At 39.0% G+C, this 27,738-nt stretch overlaps 2 protein-coding genes across 8 annotated transcripts in view; one reads left to right on the top strand and one right to left on the bottom strand.

Annotated features, from left to right (window-relative positions):
* LOC100646446 overlaps positions 1-27,738 on the bottom strand; it is a 53,009-nt gene that overhangs the window by 4,090 nt on the left and 21,181 nt on the right. The gene's annotated exons all lie outside the window — the stretch shown is intronic.
* The window catches only part of LOC100646324 (thyrotropin-releasing hormone-degrading ectoenzyme), a 38,521-nt gene that overhangs the window by 934 nt on the left and 9,849 nt on the right, over positions 1-27,738 (top strand). For 2 of the 7 annotated variants that reach the window (XM_048409542.1, XM_048409543.1), the window contains 8 exons: positions 201-603; positions 700-857; positions 20,719-20,906; positions 23,615-23,960; positions 24,430-24,841; positions 25,040-25,195; positions 26,171-26,482; positions 27,539-27,716. In XM_048409542.1, the coding sequence (XP_048265499.1) occupies positions 809-857; positions 20,719-20,906; positions 23,615-23,960; positions 24,430-24,841; positions 25,040-25,195; positions 26,171-26,482; positions 27,539-27,716 (1,641 nt within the window). In that variant the 5' untranslated portion in view covers positions 201-603; positions 700-808. The other 5 variants (XM_048409541.1, XM_048409540.1, XM_048409539.1 and 2 more) reach the window with 5 other exon arrangements.

The raw sequence follows: 27,738 nt of genomic DNA, 5'->3' as shown, positions 1-27,738 counted from the left end.
AGTTATTCACAATGCTAAAAAATGGTATTACAACATTGTCTCCATAAAAAGAAGCGTAAATGTCATTAAACACTAGTTACTTGTTTCTTGGCTTTCGACTGCGTTATCTACACTGGTTTCTGAATCTACACATTTTTTTTACGCGGTAAATTATAACAATTTCCACGTTAGGGAATACTATGTTTAGAACATGTTTCTAGGTGCTTGCAGCATTTTTTACAATCGCTCTTTGATCGTACTGGCTGTAATGGTTCGCAAGTTAGAAATAATATTTATATATATCGACAAACAGACGCAGTGCATGGATAGAGGAAATGAAATGCATCTCGATTTCTAACGTCAGGATCGATTTATCTTCGTTAATCTGATCTCTTATTGAAAATTCTTATCGACAAGATCAAAAAACTAGACAAGACGCAGCATAAGGAAATGAAAACTAAGAAAAATCGAAGAACCGTGGAACGTAACGCAAGGGAACGAGAGATAAGGAGAGCAAAGGATTACAAACGGCTGAAAGAATGGAGCGATTCCGAGGCAACGATTGAAAAAAGTGGGGGCACCAACGTGCATTCGGAGTGTTGGCCAGCATTCACGTATTGCATCGTACGTAGAACGACTAATTGCGTTGCACCTGTACGAACGAGGCGCGCAAGTAAATTTAACTTCGTCATTTTACGAACATTTGAAATTTCGCCACAGATCTTTCTTCCACTCTGTCTCGTTCACGTGGCTAATTTCCTTTTCGTTATCTGTTGCCTATCGCACTCGATCGGTAGTTTTTAAATCAGAGAAACCAGAAGCTGTTCACATGAGTCGAGGATCTATTTCCAGTTGGCAGGACTATGGACGCAGAAGTTGTAAGTGATTGAAGATTGCCTTTCGTCCTTTGATTCAATTTCCACGTCGTTACTTTCCATCCATAATATACGCGTATTGTATTTGTTCAATTCTTTAACGATTTAGCACAACCGAGAGATATTCGTCTGCGATATCGGATGAATTATTTCGCGTTTTAAAGTATAAAATCACGCATGGAATAAATATATGACACGTAAGAGATCTCTAGATGGAAAGTTACAACGTGTGGATTGCGGATGTTCACCTATTTTTGCGAAATTTTATATTCCAGAAGTTTACAGAGTGCATGTAATATGCAAAGATACATACGATATTTAAATTATGCCGCTTACTATGATATTTAGTAGACGAGATAAATTTCTCTTTAGATCCCATTTTTTGAATCACCTTCGTGGAAATATGAAATTACATAAACATCTGTAGTCCAGTTATAAGGAAAGATAAAACGCGTGTAAAATATATTGCCAACTATTTCTTCCAACAATTATTGATAATTTTCAACATGAAACAGTATATATCTCAAATCGTAGTTTGTTCTTATGAATTCGTGTTCACGTGCTTGTTTGTGCTCATTAACCAGGTATCGTTGGAACTTTTTCATTGGCATTTATTCGCTTCTCGATAGTAGTCATTATATTCTATTAGCAGATAGTTAAGAATCCAGAGAGAAGCAACGATAAGTGTGTGTGAACGCTGCATAATATTTGTGCGATGTCGCGTAATACGTAGGGGAAAACTTTGAAATTAATTAAAGAATGGAAAAGTCGAAAGAAGGTGGGAGAAGATAAACGTGTATGTTAACGAGCCGATAAGAACGCGTGATAATCTTCTAGTCGAATAAAAATCAATATGCTTGGAAAGTAACTTCGAAAGAAAGATAACATTTCACTCGTTTGCAACGAAACTAATTGAAATTACTGTAGTGGTATCAAGTATATTCCCTCGACCACATGTGAAAATAAAGTCAATTTAGTTTTCTATTTATTGGTTTCTGATTGCTTTTTACAAATTCGTTAATAATAACAGACAGCCTATAAAATTGTGCGATAACTATTCTGGATTTTTAGATTGAAAAACATATTTCGTACCTTTTGTTGAAAGAAATGCGTCACATTTTATACAATTTTATCGTGCAGTTCTATTTAGTTGGAATGCTAAACTCGTTATTTACAGAGTTGCTTTAAAAGTAATATATCAAGTTCAAATAAATTTTACGCTTGTTTGCATTGTTTTACGCTCGTGCAGCTTTTCCGTTGAAACAATACGACATTCAAAAGAATAAAGTTGTATTTTCTTGAAACATATAATACGAACGCTCAGATGCTATCAACGCTAAATGGTTTAAACATTATCATTATCATTAAAACATTCTCTTTCGCGTAAATCGATCTCCTCATAAATTTCGATTCTTGCAATACCACGTTAAATGTACATTGAAATTATCGTACTAACACGTACATCACATTCTTCTTCAAACTACTGCTACATATAAAATAAACAGTATATAAAGACACCAAATTTACTTTATCAGAATATTTTGTATACCGCACTGATACAGTATATACCACAAAATAAATGACTATTTCTAGTATAGTAAAAGGTAATTAGCACAGAGTAAAACTCGTAGCGTATTTCTAAACTATTAATTATCAGCAAGTCTAAACTTTTCTTTGTCTATTACAATAATCCCGTGCTTTCTCTACTTCAGATAGTCAAAGATAATTCGTATAACGAGTATTTAAATGGCAGCTTATATCAGAATTATTTTGTTTCTTTGCTGTGAGCTTTCTGTGAGCTTTGCTGTGTCCACGAATACCAGGTGAAATTGCACGGATTCCTCAGACATGATCGCTTAAACGCGTTCCTGTTGTCGTGAACATTAGTAAGAATCCGCATTGCTATTTTCCACGATTGTAATTGCTTGATTGTCAGAGACGTCCGTGTCTCTGAAGCGTAACCGATGTGAGTGCGCGGTAGTTGGCATTAAAAATTCGCTTCTTCCACGTAGCTGATCGCGTACATTTCCATTTCTTCTTCTATGAAAATCCCAATGGTTTATCCGTGTGTGGAGGAGTCGTGAATCGATGGAAGCAATCGGATTACGCGTAACACGAGTCGCGTATAATTCTAAGAGGAAACGTGCGATTGCAGTGATTATGTGACAGTTGTGATGATTTACGTTACACGTGCACGCAAGTGCGATTGCGATTTTAAGTTTGCATCGAGTATCAAAGTATTTTAATGCACGATACGATCACCTCTACAATTTCAATCTCTTCGTCAAAGTATTTCTTATCAAAGCATAAAGTCTAGAATAGTAATTTGAAGCAAACTGTAATATAGCCATTGGTACAATAATTGTAGTAATTAGCAAAGACAAGCAAATCGCAATATTCTTATGAACGTTTTGCTCGAAGATTATGTATCATACACGTTTGATTAACTGTAAGCATTTGCACGAATTGCTTTGAAATTGACGATAGAATCTAAGCGATACATATGGACAAACGTATGAACATACGAATGTAACTGTTACATTTTAATTACATTTTTCTAACATTTCACCTTCGCACTTAAAAATCGTTCAAAAATATTGGCGAAATTTTAGCTTCAAACAATAATTCCAACTAGCGCTTAATGATACAAAGATCAGGAATTCCTGCCAACAAACTAAGAGATTTAAATAAAGAGATGCAATTCTGTCCCATACTATGTTTCATTATAAAGACTATTGCGCATATGTTACCAACTTTGGCGAATTTTTCCCTTCGATTAATTTTCCCATTTATAACCCTTTTGCTGTTTATCGAACTGCTTAATATACGACTGATATACGATAGTTTAATATACGATTAGATGAACGTGGATTAGGTAGATTTTGAGTTTCGTTTTGTTTATACGTTGATCACGCACCATGTGACATAACGTGTCACACAATCTTGCAGCGTATTATATCGCCGTGAAAAACTACACGTCCAATTCGCATACGTAATCCTACTGTTAGTAACCTTCGGCCACTTCGCGTGCGCTATCGTCGTTGATAGGTATATTTTTATTTTCCTTTAGTTGAAACGATTCAACGTGTTGAGCGAGCACACGAATTAGGTCAATCATAGTAGAGACGAAAATTAATGGCGAACAAAGCAACGCAAAGTTCAAGCAAGCGTAGAACACTTCAAGTTAAACGATTCGAAGAATTTCATAGAACCGCGAATCGAAGTTTACGAGTATGTGATACGTACAATTAGCAACGCTAACGAGATTAACTATGGAAGCTAACGAAGGGAGAGGGAGGAGCACTGCTAATCGCAACTGTAGAATTTACAACGTCCGATTTATGCTCGCGTTTATGCCTGGTCGTAACGATTAGGACTAGGTCATATGAAACATTCAGCAGTTTAGAAAACTACAATTGCTCAATACTTTAGTGAACAAGTGAACTTGATGCAAACGATAAACGTAGGGTATCAAACACTTTAGACGTATTGTAGCGTAGGTTATATTAATCTACAGTGCCACATGTCAAATTAATCTCGTGTCACTAATATCTCGTACTAAAGTGCTCCACGTAACATATTTGCTATAGGGCTTTGTTATGGACTATGTACTTGCAGGTTTCTCGTCGATAGACTTGCTTGTGTATGTATTTATATATTATATATTATGTATTACCTGCTATATGTTATATCATAATGCAATATGCAATATGCAGGCTCGACCGTTTAAATGGGAACATCTAAATATCTGCGTTATTTGAGGTTTTATGGGGAAAGTCCTTAAGACATAGTTGAAGCATTTCAAGGGATACATGTCGCGTTTAAGATTGTTTTTTCCACATATTTCAAGGTAATCTGCATTTTTAAAACGGAGTGAGATATTTGTTTGGCTCTGCTCCCATTACGAGGCTCAGTTTGAGACTTAAAAATTTCTTGCGAAGCGATTAGTGATTGGATGGTTTTATTAACTAATGGAGTTTGGTCTAGTGGGCAATAAAAGGTGAAAAGTGGGAATAAAAGACGCTTAAAACTATCTATATCGTGGGGTGACTGGATGCTTTCTTGGACGTGCAATGGAATCGAGTCCTGTTCAAAGAAATGTGTCTCTCGATGCAATCGGACATCGGGAGCCGACGGGATAGATCGTCGAAGGGAGATTTATTTTTATGTGATAAACTATTTCAAAGATATTCATCGATACAGACTTGCACGCGTCTCAGCACTTTCTTCCATACCAGACTGTTAACTTTTTTTTTTTTTTTATTAACGTAGAGCAAATCCGCACGGACACCAGGCCGCTTCTGGGGCGGAAGCGGCGTGGTAGTACCGGACTCCAACCGACTTTTTTTTTTTTTTATCTTTGTTTATTAGTTCCAGGTTATTTACATATTTTTTTACATCATTTTTTTTCCAGAATAAACGCTGAATTCTAATTGTAGGGTGGTACAGGCAAGAGTACCGATACGCGACGGTACGACGTAGCCATGCATTATTACATTCTTTTCTCTTTTTTTTTTTTAAGATTATTATTGTTAATAAAATAAAATTAAGCCGCTGTTGCGCTGTGCTTATGTACGATATTTTAATTTATGTCCTGAAAGCCTGGACGCAAAAACAGGACAGTTCGCTAGCCTATTAGGGAGGGGCTGGGAGGGGATGGACTGGGAGGGGTGGGGAGGGGTGTTCTATGGGATTAGTATAATATTTGTTTATCTATTTACATATTTACATATTTACACTTTGATTCGGTGAGCGTTGTCGTTCTGTGGCTCTTTATCTTGTTGTTTTTGTTGTGAATTCCGTATCCACAAATATTTTTTTGTGTTTTTCCTGTGTTTGTCTTCTGTATCCTTTTGGGGGAGGGCCATGTTGTATCTCCACCTAGTGTCTGCCGTGCGGCCATCTAGGTTTTCCTCGTATTGAATAGATTTCATTCCTATTTTCCTTTGCATATGATAAATTATGGGTATGTTGTTTTGGTCTTGGAGATAGTTTCTTTCGTCTAGGTATAGAAAGGCTTCGGGGGGGATGTAGCCTGTTAACAGAGTGTTTTTGAAGTATGCGTCGTTTGGGTATAAGCAGCCGAAGATTAGGCTGTTTTCTTTGATCTTCGCGGCTTGCGAGAAGTGATTTCTCGTTAGTTTTAGGATGTGACAGTCGATGCGGTGGATGTTGGCTAAGTCGTATATTTTTTTGTTTTTTACGTATTTTCTGTATCCGCTATGTTCTGATCTGTAAATGCTCAGGCAAGCTCTGATGCATTTTCTTTCAAATATGCGAATTTTTTCCATTATTGACGCAGGTATGTTGTACCATATTGGGCAGCCGTAGGTTATAATGGGTCTTATTAGCGATTGGTAGCACATGATTTTTACTTTGCTATCGAGAAGTCTGGAGTAAAACAGCCTTTTTGTATTCCAAAAAGCTTTACTGGCTTTGGAGAGTTGGATTTCGATGTGTTGCTTATAATTTAGTTTTTCATCTATGTTTATTCCTAGGTATTTTACGCAGTTTTTGTGTGGAATGAGGTTCTCTTCGTTTGCTTTTTCTTTTAGGCGGAATTTCCTGACTTGTTCCCTTTCTGCTGGGCCGATTTTGCTTGTTCTGGGTCTGAATAGTATGGTTTCGCATTTGCTTGCGTTAATTTTTAGTTTCCATGTATGATAGTAATCGCTGATTTTGTTAAAGAGTTCTTGCAGTTCTGTTCTTATCGTTTTGGTTTTGCGGCCTGTTACGTAGATGATTAGGTCATCCGCGAAGGCTATGGAGCGTTTGTGTGTGGTTGTGTTGAGGTTAAAGAGGTTTAGTAAGTCGTTATTGTAGATGATGAAGAGTAGCGGGGAATTTACTGTTCCTTGTTGCAGGCCGTTCTCTATGGAGAATTCTTTGCTTGAAGTGTGCGAGCCGTCGGTCATTATGAAAGTTTTGTTTGTTACCATGTCCCATACTATTTTGATTAGGTATTCGGGGAAGTTCTTTTTAATCATTTTATAAATGGGACTCCAACCGACTAAAACCTCCACGATGACCGTCCCGGTTGCGATCGAGAGAGGCCCGGGAACCGGTATGAGCGACACACCGGTTCCCCTCCCCGCGCACAAAATGCATCCCCTAATGGAACGGTATGCGGTCACGTCACACCGCGCCTCGTCGCCGGAGCTGTCGTACAAGACAGTCTGGTTCCCCTACTGGACTGCTTGGCGGTCCCAAGGCGCTGATTTACCAGCGCCTAAGTTTGAGCCCCACCGGAGAGCATGGCGGACCTAGCGCGCCTCGTCGAAAAGCGTCCACGGCCTCTGCCGCGCCCTCGCCGGCCGATCCTCTCGGGGTGGGAGTTCCCCACCCTCACCCTCTCCGCTGCCTCTTTCCGAAGTATAACCTGCTCACAGAAGGAGGTCACGGCGTGGCAAGACCCCGGCGACGTCCTTCCACAGACGGGCCGGGACTCTGTCGGGACCCGGAGCTTTCCGCGCTCCGATTCTCCCGACAGCCTTGGGCAATTCTTCCTAGGTGATCCTCGATTCCGGGCTCCAACTTCCCACAGTGTCACGTGGCTCTTCCTTCGGCGAATGAGGCTCCTCATCGGTGAGCCTGCCATCTTCCTCGTTCGCCGCTCCCGGGAACAGGATGCCGGCAACCTCCTCCAGGAACCGAGGGTCCATGCTCTCTGTTGCGGGAGGTGCCCATGTGCGGAGTTTGTTCAGTACCATCTTGTAAGGGCGCCCCCAGAGATCGGAGACGAGGCTGGCCATAGGCTCGTCCCAAGCCCGTCTCTTCGCCTCCTTGATGGTTTGTTGCACGGGCCTCCACGCTTTGCGGTAGGCCTCATACGGACGAGCCACCGTGGCTTCGTCCACCCGCCGCTTACGGCGAAATCGTGTACCGGCGCCGAGCGTGGATGCACGCCTCGCGGAGACGAGCGATCTCCTCGGACCACCAGTACATCGCGCCAGCGCGGCGCAGGGCTCCGGACGGCGGCATACACGAATCGCAGATCGCGTGCATGTCGCGCCTCAGCCGGATCGCTCCCGCACCAGACTGTTAACTGAACAGTTTTCATATTTAAATGGATTATACAGATGTTGATTAAACAAAAGAACGATGGTTGTTTAACGTAAATTAATTACAATAATAGACTATAATTTAGATAGCTCAATACTTAGTTTGCAACTCTTGTCTCAACGGATCCAACGCTCTGTCTCTCACGCGTACCACACTCTCTTGAGAACGCAACTAGCACTCTTTGACTTCTCGATTCATACCCCCTGTTCTAGCATCCCTTTGTCTTTTCTTAGGCCCATCACGCACGTGTTCCGCAAACCCTCGTGGCCAGGGTCACGTAGGCCTTTTCTACGAAACTACTTAATTGAACGATCGACAGCATATTGATGGGCCCGATGACACTGTGACGTCAATCCACCTCTGAGGCTAGATGTGTGCAGGTCCTCACCGCGTACTCTCAATAACCTCAAGGACCCACCATAAACTTAAACTTTCAGTTTATTACCCCTGTAAGTGTTATTGGTTTATGGTCCTAACGAGAAAGCTGGTTTTCTCCATGTCTTTTAGGCCTTTTTGTCCACGATACTACAATATCTCAATAGACGCAATGATGTATGAATGACGTGCAAGTGTCCAAGTAATTTTGAAAATTTTATGGCTTTCTCGCAAACAAACAGGTAACATTTTTAATAGGCAACGTTAAGGATCTCTATTTAGCATTTGGAAAGTTTTCAGATGCTCTAAGTGAAGTTCTTTACATTTTTTTCAAAGACTCATTGAAAATTCACTGAAAATTGTGTCGGATATAGACGATCTCCGATTACGGTTTGCAGTAACTGTGCACATCTCTCACCACAGGCGATCCTCGCGGCACTGTTGACGAGCGAGAGAGGGAGGAGAGCCGTGACCTCCTTCTGTGAGCAGGTTATGCTTCGGAAGGAGGCAGCGGAGAGAGTGAGGGTGCAGAGCTCCCACCTCGAAAGGATCGAGCGGCGGGGGTGCGGCAGACGCCGCGGACACGCTTGGACAAGGCGCTCCAGGGCCGCCGCTCCCGCCGGTGAGGGTGAAAGTTAGGTGCTGATAGATCAGCGCCTCGGGACCGCCAGGCAGTCCGGTAGGGGAACCAGACTGCCTTGCACGGTGGCTCCGGAGACGATGCATTTTTGTGCGCGGGAGGGGCCCGGTGCGTCGCTCGCGCCGGTTCTCGGGCCTCTTCCGATCGCAGCCGGTCATCGTGGAGGTTTTAGTCGGTTGGAGTCCGGTACTACCACGCCGCTCCCCCCCCCCTCCCAAAGTGACCTGGTGTCCGTGCGGATTTCCTCCACGTAAAAAAAAAAAAAGTAACTGTGCACATATTTGAAGAGCAAGAGTTAAATATAAAGGGTTACTTTTATATTGTTATTTTTATATTATGTTTTCATCGACGCGGTTTCACCGATACCGAGTTCGCGTATAAAGTTAAACAACATAGATGTTGTAGAACACAATGTTCTGATTGTGTTAAATATCAAGGACTACGAGTAGGTTGAAAACTTATATGGAAACAACGCATAAAATTAACGATAGAAAATACAAAATTCGAAAGACGCGCAAAATGTGTTGCCTAATCGGTCGCAAGCCCAAATTCGTATTAGAAAATGCTATTCCTCCATTTGAAAAATGTCCCAACATAATTTTCTAGAAAACAGAGCATTATATGAAAAAATTCTATTCTATAATCTCAATATATTTTTCTGTAAGGGCTCGCTTAATTGATATTTTTTGGGCAAGTATTACAAGCTGCCACAGTGCGGTCGTCAGTTCCGCCTGAGCAGCCGAGCTAAACGGACGTGCGAAACAGTGCTTCAAGTGCGAAAAGTGCGACAAGTGGGAAAATAAAGTGGTAACATCAACGCTTATCGCGAAATGGTGGAAAATGCAAATATCACCAATAAAAATTACAATCAAAGGCGAAGCATATTACAGAAGTATTCAGATATAAATGAAATAGATATGGAAACAACACAAAACAATGATGAGAATAAAATCAACAATGAACTAACCCATCAGGACGAAAGCTGGAAGGTGGCAACTTCCAACAAAAAACGAAAAGTAATACCGTGCACAAGCGGTAGGAAAGCTATAGTAACAGATAAGCAACAATGGCTACAAGAAATCACTCTCCGAAATTCCTTCAGCGCACTGCTAGAAGAGAAAGTAACAGAGTCAGTTGAAAAACCAATAACCCGCATCGTTAAACCACCACCAATCTACATAGATGCCCCTATTGAATTGAATGCCCATTGAATTACTAAACAACACGGCAGGAAAAAAAAATTATAGCATAAAACAACTAAAAGTAGACCAAGTCATAGTTCAAACCAACACCCCAGAAACATTTAGAAAAGTGACAAAAACACTAAAAGAGAAAAACGCAGGGTATCACACCTACCAGCTCAAAGCCGATAAAAGCTACAAAGCAGTAATCAGGGGATTACACCCAAAAATAAATACAAATAGCATATGCGAGGAACTAGCAAAAATCGGACATCAGGTAAGAGCAATAAACTACATAACCAGATATGATACTAAACAGCCATTACAGCTGTTTCTAATAGAGCTTGAACCTAAAAACAACAACAAAGAAATATTGGAAATTAAAAAAGTTCCAAACACAATAGTAACAGTGGAGCCATCAAGGCATAAAAAAGACATACCGCAATGCATACGGTGTCAGATATATGGACACACAAAAAATTACTGCATCAGAAACCCGCAATAATGTGTCCATAACAATAAACTGTCCATACGTAGGAAAAATAAATGAAGTAAAATGCTTCAACTGCAATGGAGATCACCTAGCTAGCTACAAAGGTTGTGTAGTCAGAAAACAACTGCAACGTAAACTGTTCCCACCGCTACGAAACAGGACATACAATAACTTGCAAGCGTAACAGGATAACACAGAAACTGAGGCAACACCAAATTTACAGCACGCAATGAACATTAACGACGGTAACGCCAACACCTTTGGTAGCCGAAGCTACGCGCAAGTAATCAGCCAATCGCTACCCTTAGACAACCAAAATCAGAACAATATCAGCAACGACACTACATAAATCAGGGAACTGCTCAAACCATCCATCAAAAACACCAAAATGCTAACAAAAATGATAAGCGAATAAAACGCAGTTCTCAGACACTACATAAATCAAGGAACTGCTCAAACCATCCATCAAAAACACCAAAATGCTAACAAAAATGATAAGCGAATAAAACGCAGTTCTCAGACACTAAATAAATCAAGGAACTGCTCAAACCATCCATCAAAAACATCAAAATGCTAACAAAAATGATAAGCGAATAAAACGCAGTTCTCAGACACTAGATAAATCAAGGAACTGCTCAAACCATCCATCAAAAACACCAAAATGCTAACAAAAATGATAAGCGAATAAAACGCAGTTCTCAGACACTAGATAAATCAAGGAACTGCTCAAACCATCCATCAAAAACACCAAAATGCTAACAAAAATGATAAGCGAATAAAACGCAGTTCTCAGACAGCAAACGCAACAAATCACAGTCATGCTACTTACAAATATGTTAAGCAAAAAATAAAAACGGACACGATAAAAATAGCAGTCTGGAACTCAGACGGCCTACAACAACGGGCCCTAGAAACTAAAACATTCCTGTATAACAACAATATCGACACATATATGTCGGAGATGAAAGAACACCGGAACCTTCCCTTTGGAATTTTGGGAAAATCCCCTAACATTGTAATATAGATTCTACCATAGGTGTAATTAAACAATTGTAGTCATCCAGTCCGATTGTAATTGTTCGAAACTTGTGATAGTGAGCTTGGGCTCGAGGCGACAACCAGTCGCCGAACGTAGCCGCGGTCATGGGATGAACGTTTTGTCTAACAAAGGCATGGAGTAATTCTATAGATCTTCTCAAAAGAAATAGTCGTAGTGGTACGCGACAGTAAACATTCCAATGGTTTCTGTCCCGTGGCTCGCCACACGCAGACTCCATCCTTCGGGTAAGATGATTGCCAGATGTCAACGCATCTCCACAGTATATGTTTAGCTAGCTTGAGGACCCGTTATAAATCTTAAGATTTAATTAACTAAAGTCCTTCAAACAGACAAACAGTCTTTGTTCCAACTACGGGAAGATAGGAGAAATTCCCTCAGGAGAATTTCCCTCAAGGGCGGCTAGCATCTTTTTCTAACCACCGATATGGAGATTGAACAATTAGCAGCAACGCCAATTTCCTTCACCTTCCGAACGAAGGCTTTCCTCGACGAATCAGAGAATCTCGTGTCCTTAGATACACTCCATATAGTTTTTCCTCGGTGGCATCATCGGGACGGAGAATCGTTCTCTCGTGCGATCTCATCGACGAAAAGAGTAACGTCTTTACGATCAGTGAATATTTCACGTTTTGTTAACAAAGAGCCAGACTTGGATTTTGTGAGAACGTACATCTATCATTCCGTTGACCGCGGATTCGTTATTGAACTTAAGCTCATTGTCATTAGCTTCTCGAGTATCTAATTATCGCGATTACTTGTCAAATTATGTAATAATCATATTTGCACTAGTAAATATCTCCTCTATTGCATAACGATAACGTCTAATCCAAATGGGGATTCGTTTCACGCCCCTAACCATAACCCTAATCTTAACGCCAACCCGATATATATATATATATACACATATGGAAACAGTATACTAAATCAATAATAGACAAAATACAGACAAGGAAACAAATGCATTGGCTAACAAGTCGAAAATCCAAATTAAGTATAGAAAATAAATTAAAAATATACAAAACGATCATAAAACCAATCTGGACGTACGGAATACCACTATGACGAACAGCAGCAATGAGCCATATAAACAAAATAGAAACAATACAAGCTAAAATTTTTAGAAATATAGTAAACGTCCCATGGTACGTTAGAAACGAGGACATACCGAGGGACCTGGAAATACCAACGGTCAAGGAAGCAAACAGCAGCTACGCTAAAAGATACAAAGAAAGAATAGCAACATACCTAAACCGGCTAGCTGCGGAAACGATCAACACCTCAAACATGGAAAGAAGACTGAAAAGGAAACACCCAGCAAACCTCACAAAGGATATAACTTACAAACACGAAGGTGGTATCTCGCTGGGGGTAACCATCCACATAATAATCAAACAGTTAAAAAGTTCTATCAAATGTCCAAATTGGACAAATTAAGAATGTAAAGAATTAAATAAAAAAAAAAAAAGAAATATTGTAAATGAAGCAGAGAAACTAAATTCCGGTTGAGTCGTTAAATCCGTCCTCTGTTAGGGTTTAACAGCAAGCATTGTTCTTTCTTCTTCTTTTAAAAATCATCGAAAAACATCCTCTAGTCTCTAAGGAGAGGATTCATAGTGTGGAATTCTTCCTCACTGAAATCCTTACGGTGGTCGTTCTCAGCTGTGATGGGGAAGCTCGAGGAACACTGACGTGTAATATTAACTCTCTACTTTGGGCAGTATCAGAGACCACCCCCGGCGGAGTCAGCCTTTGTGGCTGTGTGTTACGACAATCCGTAGCTCCGTAAGTCATCTTTCTTTTGCACTGCAGTTCTTCAGGACACTCGCGTTTGACCAGAGTGATCCGCGTTGCCTCCGACTGATATTCATTTGCACGCGGACCACTTGCCAAATGGCACTTGCTACTGTGTCGTCAGACTACTCGATACACTCTGCTCCGGCGTTTTCCATTAGTAACTGCTCGGCACTCTTTGCTCCGAGTTTTCCTTTTCACATCTTCGCTTCTATCCTCGTTGTTGCGCGGACTTTCACATTTACATACGCGCCATAACAAGGTAATTTAAAAACATTTTGTCAATATTCACGAGTGCGTCATTGACAGGTTCATCAAAATTTCAAAATTCACTAAATTTCAAGTTCACTAAAATTAACAAATGCAAAGAAAGAAAATAATATTTCCAAGACATAAACGTTTCATTGCAAATGGATGGAGATGCAATTAGTTTCAAAGTTGTTGTCAGGATTTGCCCATTAACTGAAAAGACTCCAAAAATGCTTAGATGTCTCTGCGATGATATATTTACGCAAAAGAAAACTGAAATGCATCTTGAATGTAAAGTATGATCGTAAAATGCTTCTTTGTTATCTTATATGGAGCAGTTTCCTGCATTTTTCAACGAAATAAACAATTCTATAACGTTATCCCATTAGTGCGCGTGCTTTAAGTATTCTCAACTCCTTTTTGCTCACAGATGCTGACACCAATCACTCTTTCTTTCCTAAATCATCTCTTCTAACCGTAGGAAAAATATTATTAAAAACGTGAAAGAAATTAAACAAGAAATAGCACGATGATTTAGAAATTTCTTATATATGTACGGTTGACCTTAGTTTTTGAGATATTCGCAAGAAGTTGTTGATACCACGCATTACTCAATGCGATGTCCTTGGCAACATATTAAAAATTATATTAGAGATCGGAAGTGGGATTTTTTTTGTAGATAAGTATTTTTATCATATGTTGATTAACACAGTAACAGTACGTCGTAATAACTTTTATCACTTCTTTTCTATTTCCCTCTTTATTTTCCTTTTCACGGAAATGAATGTATAATATAAATAAAGATACATAATCAACGACAGCACATGCCGGTGCAATAATTGTCGACAAATATCGGTGGGACGATTGTCGATGGTTTCAACGGGTCGGCAAATAAACATACTCGATGTCGGCGAAATCACATCGATGAAAACATTGTCGATAATATCAAAGCAATTCAAGTATGATACGTTTTCTGAAGATATTTAAATTTCCTAAATTTCTTCTAATACAAATATCAGAACAGTGTGTATTAATTATCATGATCGTTATGAAAATATGAACACAAGTATAGCATAAACATTACTTGCAAATGTTGCATATAAATATTAATGTTAACACTGAGCGCATCGAGTATTAATTACTTCGTTTTATTACGTACGTCCTATATGTACTATACATGCGCAGAGTTGTCAGATAATTACTGCAGGATATTAAACTCGACTATGTGAATCATAATTGATAGAGAGGTGAACAGATTCTAAGATATAAACAATTGTCGCTAACTTTGTAGAATCACAATTATAAGATCTGTTTCCTATACTATACTATACTATACTATACTATACTATACTATCGGATTTTTCGATAATGACATTTATCTTTTGGATACTTTACTGTTATAACATTCGTACAATTACAAAAATCAAAATGTATAATACTGTAGTATCGTGGACAAAAGGCCTAAGATATCGGCCGAATCGTAAACAATGTCGCGAGAGCCGCGGCATCGTCGGGTACATCAATGTGTCGTCGGTCCTTTTCAAGTGAACAGTTTCGTGGAGAAGGCCTGCGTGACCTTGGCCACGGGCGTTTTCGGGACACGTGCGCGATAGGGCGGGAAAAGACAAAAGAGATGCTAAAGGCAGTAAGTTGAGAAGCGAGAGCGTGCGAGTGCGGATGCCGAAGACGAGAGTTATAGAGAGTGATTTGAGCGGAATAAGTCTTTTGTGTTTTAGTTCAAGTTGAACATTTATCGTTCTCTGTCCAATCAATCTTTGTTATTTTTATTTATCTTAATAAATAGTATTAGGAGAATTTTACAAACCTAAATTATCCTAATCCTATCCTTTTTCCGATACTACAAATTGGGGGCTCAGCCGGGATTGAAACCAGACAGAGAACGACACGTTTAACGGAACTAATTGTGTTGAAAAAAAAAAGAGTTGAAAATGGCAAATTGTGAAGAGGAACAGTTTTCGACTGAAGAGGGTTCGACGCTGGAGGAGCTAAGAAAAAAGCTCGCAAGTCTGAATCTGCCGATATCAGGTTCGAAGTCAGTGCTGATGGCCAGGCTGAACCGAGCGTATAAGGTTGGTCAATCAACTCCGAAGGAATTGAAGCGCGATGAGGAATCGGTAAATCAGAGAAACCTAAGGAGTGGGCAGAGAGCTGAGCGCGATCAGGATGGAGACGAAGACCTCGAGAAGCTGAGGACGAAGGAGTTGAGAGCGCGCCTCGCTAGCTTGGGGTTAAAGGTCACAGGGAGAAAATCTGAACTACGCGTACGGCTACGGGCGGCCCTGGAAGGAGACAACGTATCGTCGGAAGAAGAAAGCGACGACGAAAGTGACAATGAAGAAGATGAGAGAGACGTGATAAAACACGAGGGAGGTACGCGAGCGATGTGCTCGGACCGTGATGAATATCGCCAAAAGGCAGGTACCGTCTCGGTATTAAGCTTTAAAGACGTCGAAGACGCATTAGAATTGTTTAGCGGCGACAAAGGTGAAAACGTGGAGCGATGGTTCGAATCATTCGAAGAAGTCGCGGACACGTGTATGTGGTCCGACGGTCAGAAGGCAGTCTACGCGAGGAAGCTGCTGAGGGGATCGGCGAAAATATTCGCAAGCTTCGAGTGCCATGCCAGGACTTGGCATGAGCTGAAGAAGGGACTAATCGGAGAGTTCTCCAGAAAGTCCAACAGTAGGCAAGTACACCAAAAGCTTAATGGGACGAGAAAGAAAAGCGACGAGGCGTGCTTGGCCTACATGTATCGCATGCTGGAAATAGCCAGTCATGCCGATATAGAGGAAGAAGTCAAAGTAGAGTACATCATAGACGGGATAATAGACGAAGAAGTTCATAAATCTATGCTGTATGGTGCTGCATCCATCAAGGAGCTAAGGAAGAGGCTAATCGCGCACGAGAAGCCACTGTTGAAGCTGTATCGCGTTGGAGCGGAGACTCAGCTGCATACGGATGCGTGCAGCGGGGGATACGGAGCGATCTTACTGCAACGCGACAGCGAGGACAACGTTTTTCACCCCGTGTATTACTCGAGCGGAAAGACTTCACCGGCTGAAGAGAAGTACACCAGTTACGAGCTTGAGGTTTTGGCCATCGTGAAAGCGCTGAAGAAATTCCGTGTCTACTTGCTCGGCATTCCATTCAAAATCGTTACAGATTGTCAGGCATTCGCATTAACAATGCGGAAAAAGGACTTGTGCGTGCGCGTCGCGAGGTGGGAAATCCTCCTAGAGGAGTTCGATTATAAGGTGGAGCATAGGCCCGGGACCAGTATGATGCATGTCGACGCGTTGAGTCGAAATCCCCTACCCGAGGTCATGCTAATAGACGAAGACGAACGAGGGATAGTCGTACGTTTGAGAGAAGCGCAGTTGCAAGAGGATGACCTGCGACAGATCCGAGACAACATAAAGCAGTACGAGGCCGACGGGTACATCTTAAGAAACGAACTTTTGTATCGAGAAGTAGAAGACGCACCGCTATTGGTCGTGCCGAAGTCGATGCAAACCCAAGTGGTCCGACGAGCTCACGAACGTGGCCATTTCGGCGTTACCAAAACAGAGGCGTTGGTAAAAAGGGACTACTGGTTCCGGGGAATGCGCGAGAAAGTGGAAAGGGTGGTGCGGAGCTGCATCGACTGTATCCTTGCGGAGAGAAAGCAAGGGAAGAAGGAAGGGTTGCTAAATACCATCGACAAGGGAGAATTGCCGTTCGACACGTATCACGTCGATCATATTGGACCGTTACCCACTACAAAGAAAAGCTACCGGCATATCTTCGTAGTGGTCGATGCTTTCACCAAGTTCGTCTGGTTGTACCCTACCAAATCAACGGGTTCTGCAGAGGTTATCAGCCGCTTGGAAAAACAGTCTGTTTGTTTCGGGAATCCGCGAAGGATCATCTCTGACCGTGGGACGGCGTTCACAGCTGGTGCTTTCGAGGACTATTGTAATGAGGAAGGCATAGAGCACGTGCGAACTACAACTGGAATTCCGCGGGCCAATGGTCAGGTGGAAAGAGTAAATCGGATACTTATCCCGTTGTTGACGAAGTTATCTGCACCAACGCCAGGCGAGTGGTTCAAGCACCTGGAGAAAACTCAAAAATACCTCAACGCAACTCCCAGCAGAAGCACTAGCGTTACTCCGTTCCAGTTGCTGTTTGGCACGCGGATGAGAATGCGGGACGATCCGCAGATGAGGCAGTTAGTTGAGGATGAATGGGCCGCGATGTTCCAGGAAGAACGGGATCAGTTGCGTGAAATAGCAAAGAGACGGATCGAGGAGCTTCAAACCCGCAATAGACAAACGTTCAACCAGAGACGCAAGAAGGCGACAATCTACAAAACAGGAGATCTGGTGGCGATCGAGAGGACGCAAGGCGGTCCTGGGTTAAAGCTGCATTCAAAGTTCCTTGGGCCGTATCGTGTGGTGAAAGTCCTGCGAAATGACCGCTACGTAGTGCAACGAGAAGGCGAACACGAGGGACCGCGCACGACTTCCACTGCAGCCGACCACATGAAGTGGTGGAACGTTGGTGTTAGTGATGATAGTGAGAACAGTGATGAGCACATCTGAGGGCAGATGTGATTTGTCAGGAATGGCCGAGTGTAGTATCGTGGACAAAAGGCCTAAGATATCGGCCGAATCGTAAACAATGTCGCGAGAGCCGCGGCATCGTCGGGTACATCAATGTGTCGTCGGTCCTTTTCAAGTGAACAGTTTCGTGGAGAAGGCCTGCGTGACCTTGGCCACGGGCGTTTTCGGGACACGTGCGCGATAGGGCGGGAAAAGACAAAAGAGATGCTAAAGGCAGTAAGTTGAGAAGCGAGAGCGTGCGAGTGCGGATGCCGAAGACGAGAGTTATAGAGAGTGATTTGAGCGGAATAAGTCTTTTGTGTTTTAGTTCAAGTTGAACATTTATCGTTCTCTGTCCAATCAATCTTTGTTATTTTTATTTATCTTAATAAATAGTATTAGGAGAATTTTACAAACCTAAATTATCCTAATCCTATCCTTTTTCCGATACTACAATACTGACGATGAAAAGTATTAAAACGAAAGGATTTCCAAACATAAAGTAAAGTTTGTTCAAAATGTAACTTAGAGTCGTTGACTGTTATCTCGCTATCCTTTAATATCCGTATTTGAAATGTAAATGAGATCACAATTACGTCATTCGTCACACGTGCTGCAGTTCTCACGAATAAAGAAGATTTCTAACAGTCGTTGAAAAGTTCCAACTGAAAAGTACTGATTCGTAACGTCAAGCGAAGTTTCTTGTATCGTTGATGTCGTATGCAAAACTAGAAGGAAGCGAGTATTGCCGGTCTTAAAAAAGATTATGCGAATGGTAAAGTTAATAGCTCACCAGTAACCATAAGAGTATACAGCGGTCTACCTGGAACGTGTGTGCACCGCGAGAAATCAATTCAGCGACGTCACGTCACGTTCGCTCCGAATGTTATGATAACGTGAATTCGTCACGATTATGACAACGTCTACGTCGTCTCGAACTGTCGCTGCTATTTCTGAATATTGATCGATCACGTAATATCAAGTCAACAGATGCAAATTTCAAGTATAATATTTCTATATATATAATATATATATGATAAACATCTCATGCAATATGTATATACAATATATGTATATGTATTGCATGAGATGTTTATCACGTTTTATAATATTTAAATCATTTCGCAGAGAGTTCTAGAATTATTCTTTATAATCTTGTAACTATGTTTCGCCTTTGGAGGATGTTGGTATAGTTACGAAGTATTTCTAGCAAAATACTATATTTAATTCAGAGAAGCTATTTATAGAGTATAGCTAGCGGAAAGAAATAAGATAATTTGTTTTTATCGTAATTTGCGTATGTATAATCTGTCATACAATGATAATCAGCACACACTGTGATGATTAATTGTAATGAAGTTGATACGAATGCGAGCACAGTGACCTATTACTATTAGTTTATATCATGGTAGATGTAAAAAGGTAGATAACGTATCTTTAATTTTCCGCGTCCTCCTGTGGTATCCAATAATTTTGCGGCCAAAGAAATTGGAATTTAAAATAGCGAAATAATTAGATTCAAAATTTCGGCATTTTTTACATAAATTGGAATCGAAAAATGTAATATCTGTTTGTTTATCACGTTCCTATATTAGTGTATACAATTCACTAAATTATTACTATCGTTGTTATACAATTTTGGGGCTTCGTGTCCAAAAGGAATTATTCTTTATGGATGTCTTTTCACTATTGCAACTATAGATAACTATAGCTTTTCCAACGAATCGAATGATACGGATATTGTTCCTATGTTAATAACAATAATTTGAAATATTAAAAAAAAAATTGGCATAAATTGCCAAAGGATTAGTCAAACATTGAGTTGTAGCCAAGAATATGTAGAACGAATTTTATGTACATGAAAAACAAATAGCGTCTCTTTTGTTTCAGACTAATTTGATACAAGATTGTCTTTTAGCTGTTATTTGAAAATCATTTAAAATTTGGTAGACTATATTAGCTGCACTTACGATAATAGCGAACAGTTGGACAGGTAGTGGATGATCTGACTCTTGTCACGAATCATTGATCACCAACTATTTAATCCGAACGATCAAAAAGTTGAGGGGATATGTAGATACCACGTGTGTTTCAATTTATGACAATATACCTAGCTGCGATGCTGGCTAAACGTAGAGATAGAATTCCTACTTGACATAACTTACGCCCGGAAATCTCAGATTGTAACAACGATATAATAGAAACACATAATTGAATTGTTCAGCATTCATGGGCCGCGCACACGGTCCAATAAATTCTGTCTATTCAGTTATTTTACTATTTTAAATGAATGATTTATCGCATATGAAATTATTATATATTCGCGTCTACATATATTTGCATCATATTATTTTATTGAGATGCTTCGACACTTTCGAAGAGTTCACGTTTTTCAAATGATTCTTGTAGCTCAATGCATGCCACAGTTCAGCGGCGGTCCGGTGCAATTTATGACTTACGATGACATGGAATATAAAAGAGGCGATGGTTGGTTCTTATCGTATACAAAGATAGCAGGAATCATCGTGGTCTTTATTATCGGTGTCATAGCCGCAGGATTTCTCGGATGGTACATCAATTCCTTACCAAAGAAAAAGGTAAGTAACAGTTAGGTACATAAAATACGGAAATCATCGAGTTAATTATTTCGTTTCTGGGCAAAGTAGATTTTTGAACCAGGATCTGTCGGTGATAAGTTACCAACTAACAATATGTAGGGTACAGCCTCTCTTATCCAAACAAATAAGAAAATAAAACTGTTCCGATAATGAAATTTTCAGATAATAAAACAGTCACTTTCTCGATATGAAATTCCATTCACTTGAATACAGATTAACCCCTTCCCGTGCTTTAACGAGTCTGACTCGTGATGAAGATTTTGGTCCAAACATGAATATCACGAGCCAGGCTCGCGAACAGAAAGTCAGTGGCCAAACATAAACATCGTAATATATATGTATATATCTTTTTCTTTTCTTTTTATTTGGATATACCAGCTATGTAAATACGAAACCGGAATTTTTGTATAGAAAATACACGTTTATTGTATGAAAATGATTAAAAATATTTTATTCGAAGTATTGCCCATCGCTAGCTATATATTTTTCCCACCTGTCTGGCAATTGGTGGATGCCACGCCAAAAAAACTGTCGCTATTTTGAGGCAAACCAGTCATCGAGCCATTTTCGTACATTTTCGTAAGAAGCGAAGTGCTGGTCAGAAAGTGCGTGTCCCATCGATGCAAATAAATAGTAATCGGACGGAGCCAAGTCTGGTGAGTAAGCCGTGTGCGAAAGTATTTCCCAACTGAAAGCTTCGATCGTTTCCTTGACCGGTTTTGCTGTATGTGATGGTGCATTATCACGAAGCAAAATTACTTTGTGTTGCCTTTTTTGATATTCTGGTCGTTTTTCACGCAAAGCTTGATTCAAATCGATCATTTGTTGTCGGTAGCGCTCAGTATTAACGGTTTCGCCAGGTTTTAACAGCTCATAATAGATCACACCCTTCTGATCTCACCAAACACAGAGCATTGTCTTCCGTCCATAGCGATTTGGTCTTGTAGTCGATGTCGGTGGTTCGCCTGGAGCTACCCATGATCTTTTACGCTTAGGACTCTCAAAATATATCCACTTTTCATCGCCAGTCACAATTCGGTGGAGAAATGACTTTCTTTCGTATCTGACGAACAGCATTTCGCATGTGGTTTTTCGGTTTTCCTGCTGTCTTTCATTCAGTTCATGTGGAACCCATTTTCCCACCTTCTGAATCTTTCCCATGGCTTTCAAACGTATGAAGACGGCTTCTCGTATCACGTTTAATTGATCAGCGAGTTGTTGTTGCGTTTGAGCGTCATCCTCATCCAAGAATGCTTGCAATTCGCTGTCTTGAAACTTTTTCGGTGACCTTCCACGTTCTTCGTTCCTCACGTCAAAATTGCCACTTCTGAATTTTTTAAACCATTCAAAGCACTGTGATTTACCAAGAGCATATTCATCGTAAGCTTCGACAAGCATTCGATGCGATTCTGCAGCAGTTTTCTTCAAATGGTAACAGAAAATCAATGCTGTCCGCAAATCGTAGTTTCTAGGCACAAAATTCGACATGTTCAACGCTATTACAAACTATGCTGTTGTATGAAACTTGTATTGTTCTGAGTCGAAAATGTTTGTGAGATGTCAACAAAGACTTTTGGCATCGATGACGCAGTTTAGTGATAACTGCATTATCAGTTAGGACCATCTATAGGCAAATTCCGGTTTCATATTTACAGACCTGATATTTTACAGTCAATTCTCATTGAGAAAATTCAATTTTTTCTGGCGTGGTACTATATCGTAAATAATAAGTATTTATCGTGTATTTGATCCTAATTGAATCTAGTGATCGTAATATAACGACTGTAATTGAATGTTAGTTCCTATCAGTACGCCACGAGACGCCTACCGCTTTGGTCCGAGTTTCGTCGAGCTAAATGGCACGGGAGGCGGTTAAGATCAATTGGTAATTTCTTTAAACATTTATGGGGTCCATATCTGTTTGATTAGTAAGTCACAATTCTTATAACGTAACATTCTTTTTCTACTTGGAATCGTCGAAACTTTTCCGAATGTTACGAATCTTATGGATATTTTGGCACGAGAAAGCATATTTTTATTAGTATTTTCGTTGTTTCCGATAAAATTGTATAAAATCGTTACCATTCTCATTTTTATTCTAATGAAACCATTTCATTAAATCGGTACAGTTAATATTTTTCTGTTGTCACCAACAACTGAGGAATTTACGTGTCTTTAATGATCCTCAGATCACGTTTTTGTTTATATATATATGTATACAATACATCATATTTAAGATGTAACATAATCGAAGGAATAGTTTGTAACGGTAAATATAAGGAAAAATAACAAGATCGTAAAACAATTTACTTATTTAGTATTTTGAAAATACTGTATCCGGAATACTATAATAAATATTCTATGATTAATATAATTTTGTAACGTAGATTCTTTAGAAACATCGATTTTCTTATAATTAATCAAGTTGGGAACGACAGCTGGAAAAATCAAGTTGTAAAATTAAAGATAAGATTAATAATATTTTATAACGACTAATCTGAAATCTATATATATATTTAATATGACTTTTCAATAACTATTACGATTTAGTGTGACATACTAAATTTAGTATGACCTAGTCATAATCTGCAACGATAATTAAATATTTATTAACCAAAATCTCCATATCAGCAGTTAATCGAGACTTTCAATTTATTCTTTAATGTTACAAAATTTGTTTCTCTTAGCCTTACGAGATTCTAGACTTGCAGAACGATGGCATCGATGATACAGACGATGTTGACGAAAGTATTTCACCTTTCATTCGTCCCTTGAAATATCGCCTCGAATTAACGCCAATTATAGACATGAACGGTCCATCGAGATTGATAGGCCACGTGTACATCGATTTTCAAGTAAACGATACGATAAGTTTAAATAAACTTTCGCTAAATGTGAAGAACATTACGGTGACTAGTTACAAGCTGTCTTTGCTGGATCTGGAGGAAAACAAGAAGCCGTTAAGGAAAAGACGAAGAAGGGGAATCACTGACGTAATTAATAACGCTAATCAAGGGAACGATACAACTTCTGGTAATGTTACTAACTTTAACAATTTTTACGTTTATAGAAATATTGCGAATGAATTTCCCACGTTTACAAACTGGTTGTTGTACCCGAATTGAATAATCGAACAATTTGTTTCGCAATTTCTACATTATCATTATAGTTAATTACAGGTATTTTGCTTTTACGTTTCACGAGTACTTGAATTATTTACATTTTTCTTGTTACCAGAACAACGTGGAAGAAGAATTTTTAAATTCGACAGCAATGTTTTTAAATTACCAAGTAACACATTGTTTCTTTCTAAATTTAAAAATAGTTCGAAGCTTTTGAAATATGGAATTTATTGTGCAATATTTGCTGGCATTGTAGTGCTAATTATTTTGTTTAAACTATCCTAACTACCATAAGCGTTTTAATATATTAAAAACAATTAATTTAATAACATTATTTTATAAATGAATAAATGATGTCCAACCGTGTCATCTACTTGCAGTTTCACATACTATGTATTCTATAGAAAATGATGTTGTGATAAGCCTGAGGGAAAACGAGACAATGGTATACGACGAAAATGTTACAAACTCATTGGAGAACAGGTCCTCCGTCGAAGAAGCCAACGTTTCATTGTCAAATTACGCTTTGGTTTCTGACACTGACAAAATTGACGACTCAAACGTAGATGCTATTATACAGTTCGGATCTGTGCCACCTGCTGTATCTCCCGGAAACGCATCTTCTCAAATACAAATCACACAGTACGATATAGACGTAGATAAAGAAGTTCACACAATTCATTTAGGAAGTCGAATACAGCAAGGAATTTATCTGTTGGAAGTCAAATATGACCTGTTAATCGATGAACATATATTTTTCATTGGAAGTTACAATTCATCTGGCGAAGGAAAGTAAGTGTTACGTACGTCATTTATTTTCAATTGGTACTTGAAAAATAATTAAAAAAATAGTTAACGAAATGTAATTCTTTAGATATCTGTTAATCGTGTTCACCTGCTTCTTCCACGATTTAACATTTGCAGGATTTTAATAGATTTACGAGTCAAATTTTTGTAAACGTTTTGCAATATTTTCCATTTTTATATTAGATGGCTAATGGGAACGAGATTGAAGGAATCCGGTGCTCGATGTTTGTTCCCGGTTTTCGACGATACGGTGAATAAGTCAGTTATTTCCGTATCCGTGGCACGTCCCAAAGAAATGACAGTGCTCTCAAACATGCCCCTCAGGACTTTAAGGGATACGTAAGTAATTCACGTCATGTCTTTTCGCAAAACGTACTTGTAAATGAAATCGATCTTGCTTGATGACACAGTCAAATTAAAAACGGAAATTTGATTTTATATGTGAAAAAGTTCGATAAAGAAGCTTTCTTTATGTAATACATTTTCATTTATAATTATAGTTGCACGATAGAAATGTCATCGATCGATTTCAGAAAATGAACTCTGCTTTATTTATTATATTTTATTGAATACTCTGATAAGATTATTAATATTCAAGTATGAAATAATAGGAGAAGATTTGTAGCAACTTGTTCTAATTAGAACTTCTATGCTGTCAGATATATATTTTGCAATTTTTGTCTATCTTTTTCGTTCTTTTCATTTTTAATTTATACACTTTCAGTTTATAGCAAAACATGTGATAATTGACAGGAAAACACGTCAGAAAATACACTTTAGATGAGATACGTAACTTAAAATAGAATTTTCAATATTTGATCAATATTGGAATTTTTTTTCTACAATTGAACACCATTCAGTTTCAATCTTTTTTGTTGATTTAAAGAACTATCTTTACGTATGAAATTTTTTACCATTTATCAGCAGAGTGCAGATATTTATGGAAAGTCATAACTTTGTGGATATAATTTAAAAAGTGGAACCTTTTTTTCGTTTCACATAGACAAATGCTCGTGAACACTCCGCTATTTTTCTAAAAATTATTTTTATAAGCTTTTCTAAAAAGTGGAACCTGGACAGAAATTTATCTATTAAATATAACAAACATTATATTTTGGATATTTGATATATTTTTGCGTATTACGTGTATTCTATGCATTTAACGACCTTCAAATAATAAAATAATAAATCATAAAAATCCTACAGTTTCTGGTTTATCAAAAATTAAGTTATTCGTCACAGAGTCAATCGATCTCGTTTCTCAAAGTGTTCTTTAAAAAGAGAAATAAGATATATTATTATTCCCGTTTTAAGCTCGGACAATTCGATGGTGGTCGATACTTTCGACGATTCCCTGCCTATTTCTCCGCACAATTTGGCTTTCGTAATGGGCCATATCAAAGCCATGAACACGACGATCGTAGGCGACACCGAAGTAGTTGCAACGTTCTGGTGTGAATCGAATAGAAGTTCAGACGAGATTTACCTGTTCGACAAACTCGACTCAATTGTCGTTAACTTGATCGACGTGTTTTTGACGTCCTACCCCTATCCTAAATTGGATATAGTAAGCTTGCCTCCAGGGATCGACGAGAACATGGGAAATCCTGGATTAATTGCGCTGAAGTAAGAGCTATTATTGTTTTTCTACAAGAAAAACGTTCCTTACATCTCCTACGATTTATAATTATAATCAACTCGCTCATATACGTAATATCACCGTATTAACTCTATTACTCATATAATTAGAACCGTTGTTTTTTATTTAAAAGACTATCAATGTGAATTTTATAATAATACAATAGCGTGCTTTTGTAAAATTATTTAACTTCGTTTAGTAATAATAGTAACTATGGAAATATTGTAGGCAATTTGTACATCTATGATATATTACAAATAATTTGTAATCAAGCAAATTTGTAAGCAGAATTTCAGGAATAGTATCGCAAAAGTCACTCGTAAGGTCCTATTTTATTCTTCTATTTTATTGTGAGGAAGATTTTTAAGATTTTTCCACGGTAATAACTTGCAAATGACGAGAAAGTACTAGTAAATATAGTTTAATCAATTCCATTAACTCAGTTCAATCAACGAAGTGATATTATCAAAGATATAGTCCTTTGCATACTTTCAATTACGTCAATTTTGAAGCAAGGGTGCGATACAATAATTTTTTGTTTAAACAACCACCTGTTAATGTACAATCCGTTTGATAGTTCAAACAGTAGGTAAATATTTTGGGCTACCTTTGACCAAATCTTTGCAGATTGTAGCTACGTGATGCAATAAATAAAAGCTATTCATCTATTTATATTCTCACATTGAAAGTTGTTTTAAATGCTTTAATCCTCTGTTTTCTTCTAACTTCATTTCTTAGCTACAAAACAATTTGTTAACTTTTTTATCAACATGACACGATATACTTGTTTCTTTTTCGATCACATCATCCTCCTTTTTATTCTTCCATCAGAAGTTAAGAAGTCTCGTTAAAAGTCTTATTAGATTTATTAATTATCTCTATTTATTAGATAGCCTAAGTCCATCTTGTCAGTTATTTCTCTTTGTGTCCGCGATAATACACCGCACAGAATCCCTTATTTCGCCATTATTTAATAATTAGCCGATATTTTTATGGTGCATTTTTCACCAGCAATGTAATCGAAGGGCGCTTAAATGTTCAAGGCAGTCGTTGTTCTACACCAGCAAGAAATCGCCACATGTCACGAAAGCCAACGCTCTGAAGGTGCTGATCAGCCTAGTGGGACAGCAATGGCTCGATGAATTTATGAATGTGAATCGAACGGACGCGTGGATCTCCGAGAGTCTGCTAGTTTACATCCAACACGTGATCGTTCAACAGGCAAGCGACTAATTTCGTATGC

This window comes from Bombus terrestris, chromosome 10, assembly GCF_910591885.1.
Source record: "Bombus terrestris chromosome 10, iyBomTerr1.2, whole genome shotgun sequence".
In the NCBI taxonomy this organism is placed as follows: domain Eukaryota; kingdom Metazoa; phylum Arthropoda; class Insecta; order Hymenoptera; family Apidae; genus Bombus; species Bombus terrestris.
The sequence above is the reverse complement of the archived record's forward strand: the minus strand, read 5'-3'. Positions and strand labels throughout refer to the sequence as shown.